At 39.1% G+C, this 16,860-nt stretch overlaps 1 protein-coding gene across 1 annotated transcript in view; it reads left to right on the top strand.

Annotated features, from left to right (window-relative positions):
* The window catches only part of PHLPP1 (PH domain and leucine rich repeat protein phosphatase 1), a 204,409-nt gene that overhangs the window by 600 nt on the left and 186,949 nt on the right, over nt 1–16,860 (top strand). Inside the window, exon 2 of the mRNA XM_029921539.1 lies at nt 4–288. Coding sequence (XP_029777399.1) covers nt 4–288 — 285 coding nt within the window. The remainder of the gene's footprint in view (nt 1–3; nt 289–16,860) is intronic.

Raw genomic sequence — 16,860 nt, 5'->3', positions numbered from 1 at the left:
GAGGGGCGGCCTGGGACCGGCCGCGGGAGGAGAAGGCGGCCGCAGCGTCGACCCCCGGCCGCCCCCAGTCGACCCCGGGTGCAAACGGGGCGGCCCCGGAGAAAGCGCCCCCGCCGCCCACCCTGTACGTGCAGCTCCACGGAGAGACCACCCGGCGCCTGGAGGCGGACGAGAAGCCGTTGCAGATCCAAAATGACTACCTCTTCCAGCTGGGCTTTGGGGAGTTGTGGAGGGTGCAGGAGGAAGGCATGGACTCGGAGATTGGCTGCCTCATCCGCTTCTATGCAGGTAAGGGGATCGCCTGTAGCTTGGCGTGTGGGGTGTAAACAATTCCAGATCCCGAGGCGTTGAGCGCCAACCAGGAGTAAACGCGCGTTCTCGGGAGGCTTTGTTGCTTCCTTACAGCTTTCACGGACCATCTGTGTAGGACTAAATCGGGCAGTTTGAAAACCCGCGACTTGCTGTCAGTCTTGAGGGCCCAGGCGCTGGGAAGCGACGTGGAAGAGGCGGCACAGCCACTAGGAAGTACAGGTGGCAGGTACTTCTGAGAAAGGCAGTAGGACTTACTTGTAACCGGGATGGCACTTCCTTCGGGTTCTCCTGCCCGGGCATGTGGGTTGGAGGCGGTTTGGGATTGCAGGTAAACGGTCCGGTGCCCAGAATACCGCCTGGGGGAGATGACCATCAGTAGTGCTCTAGGTCACTCTTTCTCCATTTGTCCCCGTTCGCCATTCTCGCATGACTCCCAGGAGCGCCTCTCCCGGTGCACTGCTCAGCTGTCATGCTCGCATGCCCACTTAGTCCTCGCTGGCAGGGAGGACCCTTCTTCGGAGACTTCTCCCCAGAGCTTTTTTCCTTTATGTCAGTTTCACCTGCAAGTTTGATTCTCGCATCCAAAGTGATGTCTCATTTCTTTTTCTCATTTCTGACTTAACAGCCTTTCTAGCTAGATCCGACCACGACCGTGTGACTTGCAGCAGGGATCACAATAAGACTTTAAGTGGTTACCATCTCTTGAGATGTGCTCTAGAATCCTCATTCATTCATTCTTATTCTGTTTGTTTTCAGTTCCAGATTAAAACTCTGTTTTACTTTTCTCTATGCTTTTGGAGATATGACTGACGTGTTAGATCTAATTCTTACTCTAGGGATTACTGATGTTTCTCTTTTGATTAAAGACTTGGCAGGTGCTAAATTAGGGAGCTGTACATCCTGGTAGCTGTATTTGAGCTTTATATTTGTTTGCATGTCTTCTCTGGTCTGAGCAAGGATGTTCTTAGTGATGAGAAATTCTATTTACAATAAAGTTAGCATCACAGAATTAAATCAGAAGACTTAAATCTCCCCCAGCTTTGCAATTCTAGTGTGTAAGTGCTGGTGGAAAAGTGATCATATTTGTAACTTGATTAATCTGTTGCCATTCTTTCTAATTTAATGTCTGTGGCCCAGCTGATGTCTTAGTGGTTGTTGAGTCAGATTGAAGGAACAAATCTTTACTCCCACACTTGTAGTGTGCAAGACCAGTAGCATTCCGGATGAGTTGCCCCTTTAAATTTCATGGAAGTTTTAATATAATTCAGGTGGATTGCTGGTGGAGTTTTGTTTTATAAAGAAAACCATGTTCCAATACGATAGCATTTGCAGTATCTGAAGTTAGCATCTCAACTGAATGACATGGCTTTAGAAGTTTATGGCCTAGAAAATTGGTGCTTTATTTGTTTATTTTTTAATGTAGGAACAACAAGTGCATCCTTTCTTCTGGGGCTCATGTATTCTGTAAAATACTGTTATTTTACGAAAGCATTACATGGTAATCACATTTGGAATGAGAATATTAACATGAGAATGATAAAGGCCCTTATAACCAAACCGCGTACATTGACTGACACAAATAGGGAGGGAGGGATATGTGAAATAGACAGTATTGAACATTTCATGCATAAAGAGCTCTGCATCTCTTGTCCTCCTGTCAGTCACCGTAAATGTCCACGGGAAAGGTTTGGGTGTCCTGGTCATGAAATTTAAATCTTTGATTCCCTTCATTACCTCTTCAGATGCATCTAAAATATTTGAAGTGACTGATATACAGTGGGTTTTTGTTTGTTTGCTTTGTTTTTTAAGCTTATCAATCTAAAAGTGACAAATTTTCTTTCTGGCTAAGTCAGATTTCTGGTGTGAGCATTTTGATCTTTTTGTTTTGTTTATGAAAAGCAGTAATTGTTTCCTTCTGAACTTATTTGCTTCATCTCTGTATGTGCAACATAAATACATATATACTTCTGTATATGTGCTTGTAAAAATAGCTAATAAAATGGGAACATCACAGGCAGTGTCCAGCCTTTCCTTGAATATGAAGCCAGGGTACAGGTATCCTAGAAGGAAGATGCTTGTTATAGAGGTGACTAGTTGTTTATTTTGGTTTTTACACAGAGTTGAGCCTATTTTAAATCTGAGGTCATACACAGAACGCCTTTGGTGATACTTATTTGCCAGAGAACCAAATAGAGCATATAGCACTTGAACTTTTGCAAGGAAGTTTAGTTATTGATGAACAAAAGGGCCTTGTTTTAAGGTGGTCCTACTTATTATGGGAACACTGTCAGGACTTGACAGGCAAGTGCGGGTTTGTGCGTCGTCGCTGGAGGAGATTCCTAGAAATTACCCAGGCAGTGGCGTGAATGTAGGACACTCAGCAGGAACGTGCTACATTTTGGTACTAATTCTTTTCCTTAGGAAAAAGAGAATTAAAGTTTATTTTAGATAAAGGTGTTGCGTGCCACAGTTGTTTTTTTATAATTCTACGTATAACTTACTTTTACATTTCTTGCTGTGTGTCTTTCTGTTCATATGTGTAGGTGGAGTTAAGGATAGATTGGGAAGTTGCCTTTGAAGTATTTTGAATACTTACTGTATTTAAATTGAGCTCATTCTCTGCTCTCTAGTTATCTAGTCAGCTGCTTTTTTTTTTTTTTTGAGAATTTCTTGTCCTGCAGAGAACTTTCATTCTTTTGAAGGTCACCTTTCAAAGCAATTTTAGTATTTATAACTTGACTCAAGTTATTCTTAAAAGCTTTTGAAAGGCATTTGCAGTTGCTTTGAATATTTAATACTTATTTGGGTAAAGTAAAATGAAAGTCTTTAATGAGGTGTAAGGTGTTGGACCAAAGGTGCTATCTAATTACAGCATTGTTAATGAAAACTTAGTTTGAAAATTCTTATTGTACCTTTCAAGCATTCTTTAGGCTGATTTAAAATATGACAATATTTAAGTGGTTGTGTATGAAGTTACCGGTCTTAAGTATTTTAGGTACGTTAACAGTTAGTTTCCTTTGAAAGTTAACCATCTTACATTTTCCTTGGAAGAGAGTAATTTTAGGTTAAAAAGTTTAAAAATTTATGTGGCTTGACGTAAGTTATGGACTTCAGAACATTAATGAGCTTTGTGTTTTGGACTCCCCAGGGAGTCTGAGTGATTGGCCAAGGACAGTGTTAAAACTATATATTTTTCGACTCTGTTCTACCACCTTTTAGATTTAGTGGGTTAGCTATTTCAGTTCCAATTGTAATAATGCGGAAGGATGTTGGCAGCATGGAGAGCACACCCACTGTGCCTAGTGAGTCTTAGACAAGATATTTTTATGTGACTTTTGGGATTGCTCAGGAGAACAATCTTTCAACCCCTCTCCTATTTCTTCTCTTTTTCTCTTTTGGGAATGAGCAAACCTTACATGGTTTCCTACATGGAAACGGAGAAGGGTGGTTCAGCATTAAGCTGTAATATTGACCAGCAGGCTCTTATTACTATAATTACAGCAGTATTGAGTAACGTGGTATGAACATGTGACACCAGTGTGTGCTTGAACAGTCCTTTCAATTTTAAGAACAAAGGGTGTAACTTTAATTTTGTTCTTTTATATTTACATTTTATATTTGTTGTTTTTGAGATAAACTGTATGCTATCTTTTCCTTCGTAACTGTGGTTTGAGAACATCTATTAATATGTTGGGTTTTATCATCTTCATAAATTTTAAAGGGCTTTCACATAAATTATCTCATTTGTCCTTTCAAAAACATTATTAGGGAGGAGTTGATGTCAATCCTCTTTTCAGATAGAGAAACATGCACAGAGAGGTTTGCCTCTTGCTTGTGTTTTTCAGTCCTTGGCAGAGCTGAGAATAGAGAGCTGGGCCATTCTGTTTTGCAATTCATATCACTTTCCATGAATCGATGCTGAATTTCATTTACACTTGGATTTTTCATTTGGTTAGAAGCATTCAGAAAATATGCTATTTTTGTTGGTAATGAGGTGATATTATCCTCTAGTCCAAAGTGGTTTTCCTTATGAAATATTGATGGTCCTATTTTTTATCATGCTGCCTTTAAAAACCTAAAGTACCAAGATTGCCAAATAAATAGGCAGCACAGAAAGAGTACTACAGTGTCGTAAAGTAAATATTCTGGCTGCAAACGGTGATACTTGCATTTAAGTTGCTAGGAAATGAAGTTTACTTAATGACTCTATTTTTTTTTTTTTAATCCGACCATGCCTTTATTTGTTAAACAGTAAATCTTCATTGGGTATAGAGAATTAACACTTCATCTGAAAAGTGGATAATTGTTCAGGGTAGAGGTGTGACAATTCAGTTCCTTTAAAACATAGCCTTACTTGTAAAGTATTGAAAATATACATCATAAAAGATTTGCTTAAGTCTTTTATTTTAAAGTGGAATTCCTGGCACTTTAGTGATAGTGCTTTATTGGTGTCACTGTGCTATTATAATTCTTTTTAAATATTCATACATTATATAGAGCTAGGGAGTAAGCTGTTCTCCTGCATTTCATAGTTGCTTCTAAAACTTCTAAAATGTGTGTCTTTTGTGCTCAGTGCCATAATGTAGGGAGAAGAGATGTGTGTAAGTTAGTTTGTAAAGTTTCCGGGTTAAAAGTTGTATCTTTTTGTTACAAGATTGTTGAATCAACCACCTTAAATGGTTATTCAGAGGTCATTATTTTTTAAAGTGCAAAGTGTTTTGGTTGTTTCTTACTCTTTTTTTTAGAGCCCCGAATTTGATTTATTGGTAACATAACAGTCATTGACGTTCTTCATGATCCAAGCCAAGTGTAATACTTGGCATTTTAGTTTAAACATTTGTTGAATTGAATTTGTGGAATTTTGTTAAGCAGCTGGTGGTGTATGCCCTGCTTCTTCAGCCTTCCGTCCTGTTTGGGGCCCCAGGGATGTGTTAAACACACACGTACGCGGTGGCATTTCTCCCATGGCAGCAGATTTTAGATGTGCCACATACTATTAATATCTTCTGTTTCACGTGAGTGAAGCTCTATGTAGATTTTAAGAGAGCAGCTCTCTCTCAAAGCTTTCTTAGAGTTAACAGGTGTTTTCCCCCCTTCTTTTCAAAGGCATCTCTTACCTCAACTTGGAGATGAACTTAATGAGACATCTGTCAAATGAGGCATCTTAGATTTAATGATTTTGTTCTGTGCCAGGGTTGAACACAGTTTAGTATATCTGGACAGGAGAAGGGTTTAATTGTTGTACTGTGAAAGTCAGGAGATCCTGAAGCCACTCAGGAGAAAAGCTTTTTCTTTAAAAAAGATGCCTGAAATTTTGAAAAAGAGAAGTTACCAAAATGTCTGGGAAAATGAAGCTTAAAACAACAACAATAAAAAAGAATCCCACCTTCCAAAACCCACTCCACCTCTTTAATCCCAGGCATCTGGTACAATAGTGGTAATGAGGGGTTTTGAATCTGGCCTCATGTCCCTGTCTATTCTTACCTTTGGTTTTCTAAAGATAGTATAATTAAAACAAAAACTTTGACCATGTGGATTCTTTAGACATATTAGGTATTTATAATCCAAGTCTGTGTGACTGGTTGTGTTTTGATTTGTTGGAAACTTCGACTCTAGGCTTTGGGAAATTTTGGTAAATTTGAAACTCAAGGGATCTGGAAAGAATGGATTTTAATGATATGTTGATTAAAAAACATTAGGATATTTGGTTAACTGTGAAACAGCAACTACTCCAGGTTGGGTGATCCTGTCCTTTAGAATCCCCCATAATGACAGGGCATTTCTGAAATGTTATTGCACTTTGATTTAGAGGTGGAACGGTTTTGTTGTTTGTGTACCGTGTGTGTAATATACGCCTGCTGTACCTTTTAGTATGTTTAGTGAAACAAAGCATAACCTCCCAGAAAGTCAAGTTCTTGCTGGAACAATTGTTTCCCTGTTGTATTTTTACATTTGAGATTGCTTTAATACATTGTAAAATATATTTAAAGTTAAGTGTTCAGGTATAAGTCCCTAGCTTCTGAGTTTGGAACCTAGAGGTTCTATTAGAAAAGGAGTGGGAAAAGTCTATTTCTAGGTTGTACATGTTTTATAAGTTTGTAAATATCAATATTTTAGGAAAACAAAAATTCAGAATTTTTGGCATATACTTTCCCAAATGAAGCTTGCTAAAATTAAGTTAGCGTCATTTCCAGTTATGTGAAAGCATTCAGTTGAAAACAGCAAATTTTGAAATAATTTTGCTTTAGACCATTTAAATAAGGAGTGACAAATCTACTTAGAAATCTGAGGTTTGAGATGATTTGAATTGGTTGATTTTTTTCTTTTTAGCTTTGTTTTTCCCCCCTGCATTTTTTTCAAGCAGGAAGAGTTTTGTATTTTGTGCTATTTCTACCGACTCATACGTTTGGTAAAAAATTAGAGAATGAATCTTATCATGTACCTGCCTTTGTTAATAAGATGTTAGAATACTTGGGCTTTCTTTTCAAATATGAGGCATGTTTTTAAATCTAATAATAGTATGATCTGTACTTGTTTTCATTGCCTATTCAATAATGATCTGGATTTTACAATCCGTTCACTCCTGACGCATGGTCCAAAGAAAAAATTTATGCCCAGAACCAGTTTGGTTTTTCATCTTAATTGTCAATTAGGAGAAATACATTCCTTAGGAATTCTTTTTCCCATTCATATATTTTTGAGAGCTTGTCTGTGTCCTAGTCCTGAATGGGTGCTACATTATGGTTCTTGAGTTTGGCTGATGTGTCCTGGGGTATGGTGAAAGTAGCCTTTTTTGTTTGTTTTTCAAAAATAACTTTTGAGAAAAAATTACATGGTTTTATCTCACACTCTGAGAATATATGTACAGTTTAAGGAAATTAGTCTGAAAGTTGGGAAACTTGGCCTGACTTTGGGCATTCATTTTATTAACCTTTCCTGGGCATTGCTTTCCTAGTGAGGAGTTTGGAATGGAGTAAATCTAAGATCTTTTTCAACTCTTAACATACTGGGGCTCCATTCAAGAACCTTTAGGACTCTAAGAGTTGTAGTTGTTTTGTTTTGTAATACCTGTCCATGGGTTTAAAAAAGTCAATCCCCTGCATTTTCTTAGGGAGAAAGGAATGGACTTGGACCTAATATGCAAGATAACCTGAGGTTGACAGTCAGAGTAGACCACCTTTTTAGTATAGATTCAGATGAATGACAGCATAGGTCTGATTTCATTCTCTCCCTCTCAGCCTTACCTCCCAACTTAGACCTCAGCATGCTGGAGACGATGTAAAGAAATACATCCTTTTAAAAGTTAGTGGGTTTTTTTAATGTTTTATTTTTGAGAGAGAGAGAGCAAGAGCACGCATGAGCAGGAGCTGGGAAGGGGCAGAGGGAGACATAGAATCTGAAGCAGGGCCCCAGTTTCGGAGCTATCAGCACTCAGCACCCACAAACCGAGAGATCATGACCTGAGCCGAAGTCACATGCTTAACTGAGGGAGCCATTCAGGCACCTCTAGAGTTTTTTCTTAAGTTGACATATAAAGCAGTAATAATAAGCATAATTCAGTTTATCAAGTTTACTATAATAACTGTATTTGAGGTATTCAAATGTACAAAATTTACTAGTTTATTAGCTTTAATTTTTGCTGAGCTGTGCGCCTGTCCCCTTGGGCCCCTAGAGTCTCAGGAGAAAAATCACTTAAAGAAAATGAAATCTTTGTATTGTTATTTTGATTAGATGATAGAATTTAGGATCCCACAGAGATCCTAAGCAAGTCCATAGAGTTAAGTATCTGGTCCTAGATCATTATCAAGTCATTCTCAGAATTAGGAATAACATACATGATTTGGATTATCTGCTCATTATTCTTTTTTCATTACACTGTGTCCTTATAAATTTATGATCTTTGGATCCTCCTTATATTGGTTTCTCTGTGACTTCAAGGTGTTTCTGGTTTCATTTCATTCTCATCAGTGCTTTTGAGAGGTTGCCCATCATTTTGACAGATATAAGGGTAGGGGGCTTCTGATGGAACTGTTGGATATCTTAATTGCATAGAAGGAAATTAGAATGTTACCCTTTGGGGGATTTAATGATAGAACTTTAAAGTTGACAGATGATTGGCTGAGAGGACTTTCAGTGCTAGAAAATCAGAAAACCAATGATGATTTGTCTAGTACTTTGAAACTGAAATTGTTAGAATAAAAATGTTGTAAAAAGAAATCATTGACTTTCAAAAAATATTTGGGAGAAGAATTTAAAAAGAGATTTTGAAAAAAAACCCCTCAAACATGTACATTGAAAAGATTCAGTGTTCATTATATTCTTTATTTCAAAATATTTTTAAAGATTCTTCTCACAATGAAATGAACTTGGCTTATTCAGGCACACATACTCAGTTCTACTTTTGTCTGATATAAAAAAAATCAAAACAACTGACTTCAGTAATCTTTGGGCTTTTGTTGTTTGTTGGTTTTGGAAGTCTTTATCATGAAATCTCCTGTTTTGAATATCTCTTTTCTCTGTCTATAAGAGGGGGAGAGGGAGAAAAATAGAGAAAGAAATTCCTGCTCCTGTTAGCAAAAAGACAGTTTGTGAATATTTTTAGGGGTGTGAGAGAGATTTCCTTCTATATTAGGCTCTATCTTAATTTAAGCATTTACCTTAAGCAAAAGTTTTAGCTTTCCTTATAGGGAAGTTAATCTACTGAGTCAATTAATTCCTCAAAGATGACTGTTCATTTTTAATATGAGGAAGAGAACTTTTTAAAGTGCAGAAGTACAAAAGGGGAAAAATACATTGCATCTGACGTGGAGAATATGTACTCCAGATGCTGAAACAGAGGAGAAATTTCTCTTGATGGTCTCTTGGAGAGGTGGTATGGCTCGGGGCAGCTGACTTCGGTTTTATGTAATAAGGATCTCTCCTTGTGGGGAGAAGTAAACACTGCTCTAATCGAATGACACTCATTCTCTTATACATGCCCCGCACATGTGCTCTTCAGGGAGTGTTGAGGCAGGATGTTCATGAGAGGCGGTAGTCAGACTTACGGATGGGAGGGAGGAGGGGGCGGTGGGTGGGGTAAATGATCTTGGGACAAAAAAATCTTGTTTGAAAAAATTTGCTGCTCTTAATTATGTGAATCATTTTTTTCACATGTTAATTGTAACTTATTAACATTGTGAATGGCCTATTTATATACCTTGCTCACTTTTTGTTTGATATTTGCCCTTTTCCTACTGGTTTATAGATTTGTTTTGGGGGGTATATTTAGGGAATTTAGGGGGTATATTTAGCTTTATTTTGTAAGCCACTAATTTTTTTTTTTATTCATTACACTTTTATGTCAGTCTTTTCCTTTAGATATTCAGGGTTCTGTGTCATGCTTAAAAAGACTCCCTCCCAATCCTAGGATTAAAAAATGAAATTTCCTGTATTTTCCTGTGGTATCTTACAGTTGTGTTTCCTATGGTGAAAATTTTAATCCATTTAAGAAAGACAGAAGGTAGAGAAGAAATTGTGTCAATGCTTTTTATTGAATAATAAATTCAATTTATTTGAATAATTGAGTTATTTCTTCACTGATTTAAAATGCCACTTTTCCTCAGTTTATCTTTTAACTGATAGAGATTAAAATCTATGATATAGAACAATATAGGTTTAGAAGCTATTTTGAATTTTGAAGAAATTAGGGAGAAGGAGAAGGATGCTTATCTGATTTCCACTACATTTCTTTTTTACTCCCTAAATTCCCAGTAGCAGATTGTGACCATTACTGCCAGGACTCATGTGCTTCTGGAATATGGATGAGTCAGGATTCTCTTTTCCTATGGATACTTTGTCATCCTGAAGTAACTGGGATGGGAGTGGGGTCAGCTGGAATAGAAAATGCTGATATATATATATATATGTATATATATATATATATGTGCATGTATAGACATGTATGTCTATAAATGTATGTATAAATATTTATATAACATATATTACAATATATATATTGTATTAGGGAGCATTCAGCTGCTTATTTATGCAGATTCCTTTTTTTTCCTTCTGAAGAATTTCTGGAGACTACTCTGAAGGTCCCTGTGAAGCACACAGGATTTCTCTTTTGAATAGAAAAATGAAGACTAACATGTTTATCAAAATCAGTGACAGCTCTGCCAGTGGTGCTTTGAGGTTTTCTTTAGTTGACCTGAGAAGGGGTTTCTGTAAGTTGCCATGAAGGGCGATGACAAGAATATAATGTAAAATAACTCTGAGCTGAAAATTGTGTAGTGGGATCAGTGTCCTAATTGGCAGTCCTGGTACTTTAGTGTTACAGGTAAGTGAAGTCCCTGGAAAGATGAAGTATTTAGTGGGGAGAAGGGAGGGGAAAAGTCATAGATATCAAATGTAGGAAAGTCAAGTTAGAACATCCACTACCTAAGCAGGCTTTCATGGTCTAGTGACCGGTTCTTAGTCATGTGACCACAAGACAAAAATTATACTACATTGCATTTCGTGGACTTATCAGACCCTCTTTGGTGGAAAACTGGGATTCTTTTTTGTAGGCTTTTAGTTGTATTACCCAAGTTCAAAATTATCTTAGCTGGAGTGGATTCTAGATTTGAATCCATGAATATCTAAGGGGAAAATCTCCGGACCCATTGCCCTAAAATACTAAATGAAATAACAGTGCAGTTGCCAAACTCATCTAGGTGTTTACAAGTAACATTTCTTGCACAATGACAAATCAGGTGGCATTTATTTTTTAATTTGAAGAAACAGTAGCAAAAGAATTAAACTTCCTCAGCATAATTGTATCCTGCTATATAAAGTGTTCAAGAAATTGAGTTATATTGTGTTATTTACGAAACATTTATATCATCCTTACTCTATACTAGGTAGTGTTTTAAGTCCTTTAAATATATTAACTAATTAGAAAAAAATATTTTTAAGGCTTATTCATTTTTCAGAGACAGAGCATGAGTGAGGGAGGGGCAAAGAGAGAGGGAGACACAGAATCCGAAGTAGGCTCCAGGCTCTGAGCTGTCAGCACAGAGCCTGACCTGGGGCTCGAACTCAAAGACCATAAGATCATGCATGAGCTGAGCTAGATTCAGAAGCTTAACCCACTGAGCCACCCAGGCACCTCAATATACTAGCTAATTTAATTCTCATAACAACCCTGCAGGGTAGACCATATTATTACTTCATTATTACAGATAGAAGAACTGAGTTACAGATCCATTTAGGAACTTGTCTGGATTTGTACAGCGAGTAAAGGCACAGATGATATTCAAGTCTAGGCATCTGACCCCAGAATCAACTAGTTAGTACCCACCTTGTTTTGCTGAATGTTAAGACTTATTCCTCATAACCTTCTGGGGCCAGTTTGAGCATATCATTATTTAGGAAGCCGAGATTTTGAAGTAGTTAAGGCTGGACTCGAGTTCTGGATCTGCTGCTGCCTCTAGAGGTCCATTGCTTCTTTCCTTCTCTGTTCAAAGAGGTCATACCTTTATGTCCCATAAGGTTGTTGAGAAGATCAGATTAAATATGGGAACGTGCCTGGCACAGCAGTTCCTGTTGTTATCAACCGAGCCCTAGGCTTAGGGTGGAAAGAGGTCCGATTGAGGGAGGATCTGGACGCCTGGATTTGGTTGTGGGCTTCTTTCCTTGATGTGAGACCTGTCATGAACCCCTTAACCTCCTTAAGCCTCATTAGGGAATGAGAAGGAGAAAAGTGATAAAATAAATCTGTCTGAAAGAGCTTTGTGAGGTTCAGATTTGGTGATACATGTGGAAGTGCTCTGTAAACTGTGATATGCTACACAAATACAGTGTGATTTTATTATTTTTAGCAACAGTGAATTGCCACAAATGTTAATTAGGGCTAATTAGGGCCCATTAAGGAAGATGGGATATACTGGTGCCCAGGGACAGTGGCAGGCTGCACACTTCCATCCATCTGTCTGTCCGTCTATCCACCCATACAGTAATTATCTACTAGATCAAAGGTCCTTCTGATTCAAAGATGACGAATTTGAATTTCTAGGATCCCTTGACATGCTTGCAGTCTTGCGGGCATGTCTGTGGAAACAAGCAGCCAGCCCGCATTTCTGTGCAAAGGTGACACATGTCCTGGTGGAGGCAGTGTTCACAGATGGCTGTAAAGGAGGAGGGCTCCTGCTCCGCTGGGCGAAGCCCAGGAAGGCCCTTGAGCCAAGTCTTGAAGGACCAGAAGGACTAGGCTGTTGTCTTAATTCTGGAATCTTGAATTGTTAGAGGAGCAGCCACAAGTTACCAGTTCAAAGTCCAGTCAGACTGAGTTTAGGATTCGTAATTCTGGCTTAATCCTTTACCATTTACTAAGTACCTTTCCATCTAGGCATCTGGGCCTTTTTATCCACTTGAATCTTTTGGGCTCCATGTGGTATCAGACTTTTTGAGGATATAAATTCTGGATTTCTGAAAAGAAAATGCAAATATGCTCATGCTTGATGGTGCCCTGAAGCCTGGTGCGGGGTCCTGTTGTACATTTGAAAGACGTTCTCTTATTTCTTTTTTGAAGGCCTGTGAGGGCTTTGCTTTCCTCAGATTTATTGGAGTTATGGGAAATGTGTTTATTTTCTGGAGTTGGTTACTTTCTTTTTTCTTCTTATTCTTTAAAATTTATTACTTCATTTATTTAACTAGGCTCCATGCCCGAGGTGAGGCTTGAACTCACGACCCTGAGATTAAGAATCGCATGCTCTACCAACTGAGGCAGCCAGGTGCTCCGGAGGCAGTTATTTTCTTTGACTTTAGTGACACACGTAGACTGCATTAATGTAAAATTTGGACGATGATGGGTTGATCATAATCTGAGAATATTATTTTTCACTGTGCTCAATCTGCACTGATGAAGAAACTTTTAAAAAGCCTACTTGTGTGGACTAGGAGGAAACCCAGTTCTGAAAAGCAAAACCCAGTTCGTGTCAGCAAAAGCAGCATCTTAGCTCTTGAATCCATGGCTGGAAAGCTTGTATACGCATATGGCAACTTAAGTCTTTACAAATGGCCTGTTATAAATTTTGTTTTGTTGTTTTAAATAGAAGGGAGATGTCTCTCTGAAATATTGTCTCGTGTAGTAATATGAGTGGCATCACTGGAAAAAAGATCTTCAGTTTCCTTTTTTGTGTTGTTTTTAAATTATGACAAATACCATGGTAAAAATCTGAATAGTTATTCAGATCCTGTCTGGCTAAAATAAGTCATGTTTCTAATTCAAATGAAAATACTAATTCATATTCCTCAACATTGAGGTTAATCACCTGCCAATGTGTATTTTCCACTGTCAGCACCTTTTTGCTCTCTGTGACCAATTTTTACAGAGACTTCAGTTAACTCATTAGAGTAATATCAACACTTGAGAAGCTGATTTTATGGGGGATATTAGCAAATGTTACCTTATTATCAGTGTGGTCAGAAGGAGAATAGTTACTGTGCTTGTGATTATAAAGCAGGTGCTCAAAATCCCTTGCTCGGTAACCAAAGTTGTAAGAGGGTCTTGGTGTTTTTACCTATAGTCTGACTAGTCTTGTCTTATTAATAAATACGTGGTGACAAAAGTTTTGTAAACAGATACATTGGAACTACTTCCGAGGATAATGTCATTCTGAAGATACCACTTAAAAGTGCATTTCCAAAAGCATGGTTTGTCTTGTAGTTAGTACAGTCAGAATGCCTGTTTTCTATCCTGAATGGCTTGCAGCTTCTAATGGAGAATTGGGACCTGTCATTGCTTCCTGCTTTTGGAGATATGTGTAAGGTCTCCTTCCTCCACCCCTCCGCACAACAGAGAAACAAAACAAAACTGATTGATAGCCTTCCTGGTTCTAAGAAACTGACAGATTAACTCCAGTGGCCTCAACCTCCAAATAATACTGATGGGTAAAGTTCATGTATCTTTAAGGTACTATCATGAGCACAACTATTCTTACCCCTTTGCACAGTATTTTTTTTCTTTTAGAAACCTTTGTGATATTGGAGTAGACTTAACCAGTGTTGTCTGTGAATGGTCACCACGTCAGAATCTGGTGAATGTGATCACTGAAGAAATCCCTGCTAGCATATAGCTCTGCCAGGCTTCACAGGTGTAAAGTGGGTGACAATGGCATGGCTGTCTGAGGGGAAGGGCATAGAATTGGGGCATTGGAAGGGACCCTAGCATCTAGCTAGCCCAGTTTCTTACCTAGCATGGAAATCTGTGCTTTCCTGATTGATGGTCATCTGGCCTGTGCTTGTGCACTGCTTACTAGGTACTTTACTCCAGGATAACGTTGAGTGGAGCTTTGCTCCTTGAGCTGTGACCTATCGACTAGTATCATCAGCATCTCCCAGAAGAGTGTTAGAAATGCAGAATCTCAGGCCCCACCTCAGGCTTTGCAGAAGTGCTAGCACTGGGGGGCACCTTGGTGGCTCAGTTGGTTGAGTGTCCAACTCTTGATTTCGGCTTGGGTCATGATCCCAAGGTCATGGGTTCGAGCCCCGTGTCAGGCTCTCTGCTGCGTGTGGAGCCTCTGCTTGGGATTCTCTTTGTCCCTTCCCCCCTCTCTCCAAAAAAAGAAAAAAGTGAATTGGGAATGGGAGAGATTAGTATTGGAGGAAGGAAATCATTGGGAGCTTATGTGCTTTAGAGACACTGAGGGACTGAATGAGAGCAGCAAAGGGAGAAAAGGAGACATGTGGAGATATGATCCTAGGACTCAGTAGCTGATTGGCTGTTTTGGTGAAAGAAGCTCAAAGATGTCATGTGTGCAGTTTGCGTGTTGAGAGAATTGTGTCAATCCATGAAACTAGTTCATATCATAGTTCAGTAAAGCTGAAGGACCAGGGGCTAGAATTAGGGGCTGGTGATATGAGAATGAACAAAGGTGTGTCTTCTGCTCTTAATATTTACAAAAATTTATCCATTGAGGACTGATTTTGCAGAGGATGAGTTTGAAATGGTAGTACATGTTAAAGTGACCAAAGCCATCCATTTAGCTGATTGATGCACTGGGCTCACTCCCTATCTCCCAGAGTTCAGCAGAGCTTTGTTGGTTTCTGCTGCTTACAGTATGTGCAGTAATTGTCAAGAAGGTGATATAAACATTATTTACTTGGTTTTCTTATGACTCATTTTTTTCACATTCAATCAAAATAAATGCTAGTGCTGGCTATGATGGGCACAAGTGAGGAGGTCTAAAAAGAATGTTTATATTAAATTTATGAAGTTCTCAGGATGAATGCCTTTTGAATGTAAGACTTTCCTATACGGGGTGTGTGTGTGTGTGTGTGTGTGTGTGTGTGTGTGTGTGTGTGTGTGTTTGTAAATTACATTAACAATTGTAGTAACACTTGAAATGCCTTAATGAAGACATTTCCATATGGCCAAGGGAACACAGAAGCCCCGTAAACAGCTCTCCCTGGAGGTGGAATGCTTTGGAAAGGCTCCATGGGAAGGATTCCTTTTGTGAATGGGGGACCAGCACTGCATGACAAAGGTGTGTCAGGAACTAAAGCATGAACGAGAGGGCACCATGTGGGTAGGGAATGGTGGGTTGTTCCAGTGGTGAAGTGTTAGGTGATGAGGTTAAAGTGGTAGGAGGTGAGACTGATAAGAAGGTTGGGGCCAGATGATGAAAGGCCTCACATGCTAAGGATTTGACTTGATAAGCAGTGGGAGCTTCTGAGCACTTTAAGTGTGTGTGGGTGACATGGTTAGGTTTGTATTCTAGGTCATTAACTGGCAGCTAGCTGGAGGATGAATTAGAGAGGGAGCTACTAGAAATGTGGATACTGCCTAGTGGGGCCTTTAATAAAAATTTCAACGCGCTGTGTGAGGAGCTGGAGATCCAGAGAAAGAATGGTGTTGCCGCAAGGAGTTCGGTCTAGTAGGGGAAAAAAGAAATAATTGCAATACAGAGTATGTCACTTTTGAGGTTTGTACAGCGTGGTTACCAAATAGGAAACTAAGGTGGTCTGCTGCAGTTGGGTGGGTGAAAGATGATTTTACATACTGGAAAGAGTACACTAGCAATAGGAGTGGATGGGATAGGGCATTCCAGTAGGGACCCATGGGCTACTGAGAGCTAGATGAGAAAGATCCGGACTAGGTCAGTGTCGATGACGAGCTGTAGAATGGGAATTGCTTAGGATGTAGAATTCTTGGGTCTTATATATTGAATGATTATATGTTGGGGGAGAAGGAATAGTTCAGCATTTCTTATTCATTCCAGAACTAATTTGAGCATGTCTTCCATGTCAGGAAGTGTGTCACTGTATCCCATGTTAGGGATATAGTGTGCATAAGACTGACAGGGTTTGTGTGTCAGGATCACCTGGAGGTTTCTGGTCTGACTGTAATCCCATCGCCCAACAGGCAGAGTACAGGAGCAAGAATTGGCTTGGGGGTAGGGGGAGATGGTGGATTAGATCTGAATGTGGTAAATTGAAGGTACCTGAGGACATTCAGGTGTGTCTGGAGAGAGCTCGGGGAGCATCTGTTGTGGCATTTGTTGGCATGTTTGGATTGAATGATAGTGC

This window comes from Suricata suricatta, chromosome 14, assembly GCF_006229205.1.
Source record: "Suricata suricatta isolate VVHF042 chromosome 14, meerkat_22Aug2017_6uvM2_HiC, whole genome shotgun sequence".
Taxonomy (NCBI): Eukaryota; Metazoa; Chordata; class Mammalia; order Carnivora; family Herpestidae; genus Suricata; species Suricata suricatta.
The sequence above is the reverse complement of the archived record's forward strand: the minus strand, read 5'-3'. Positions and strand labels throughout refer to the sequence as shown.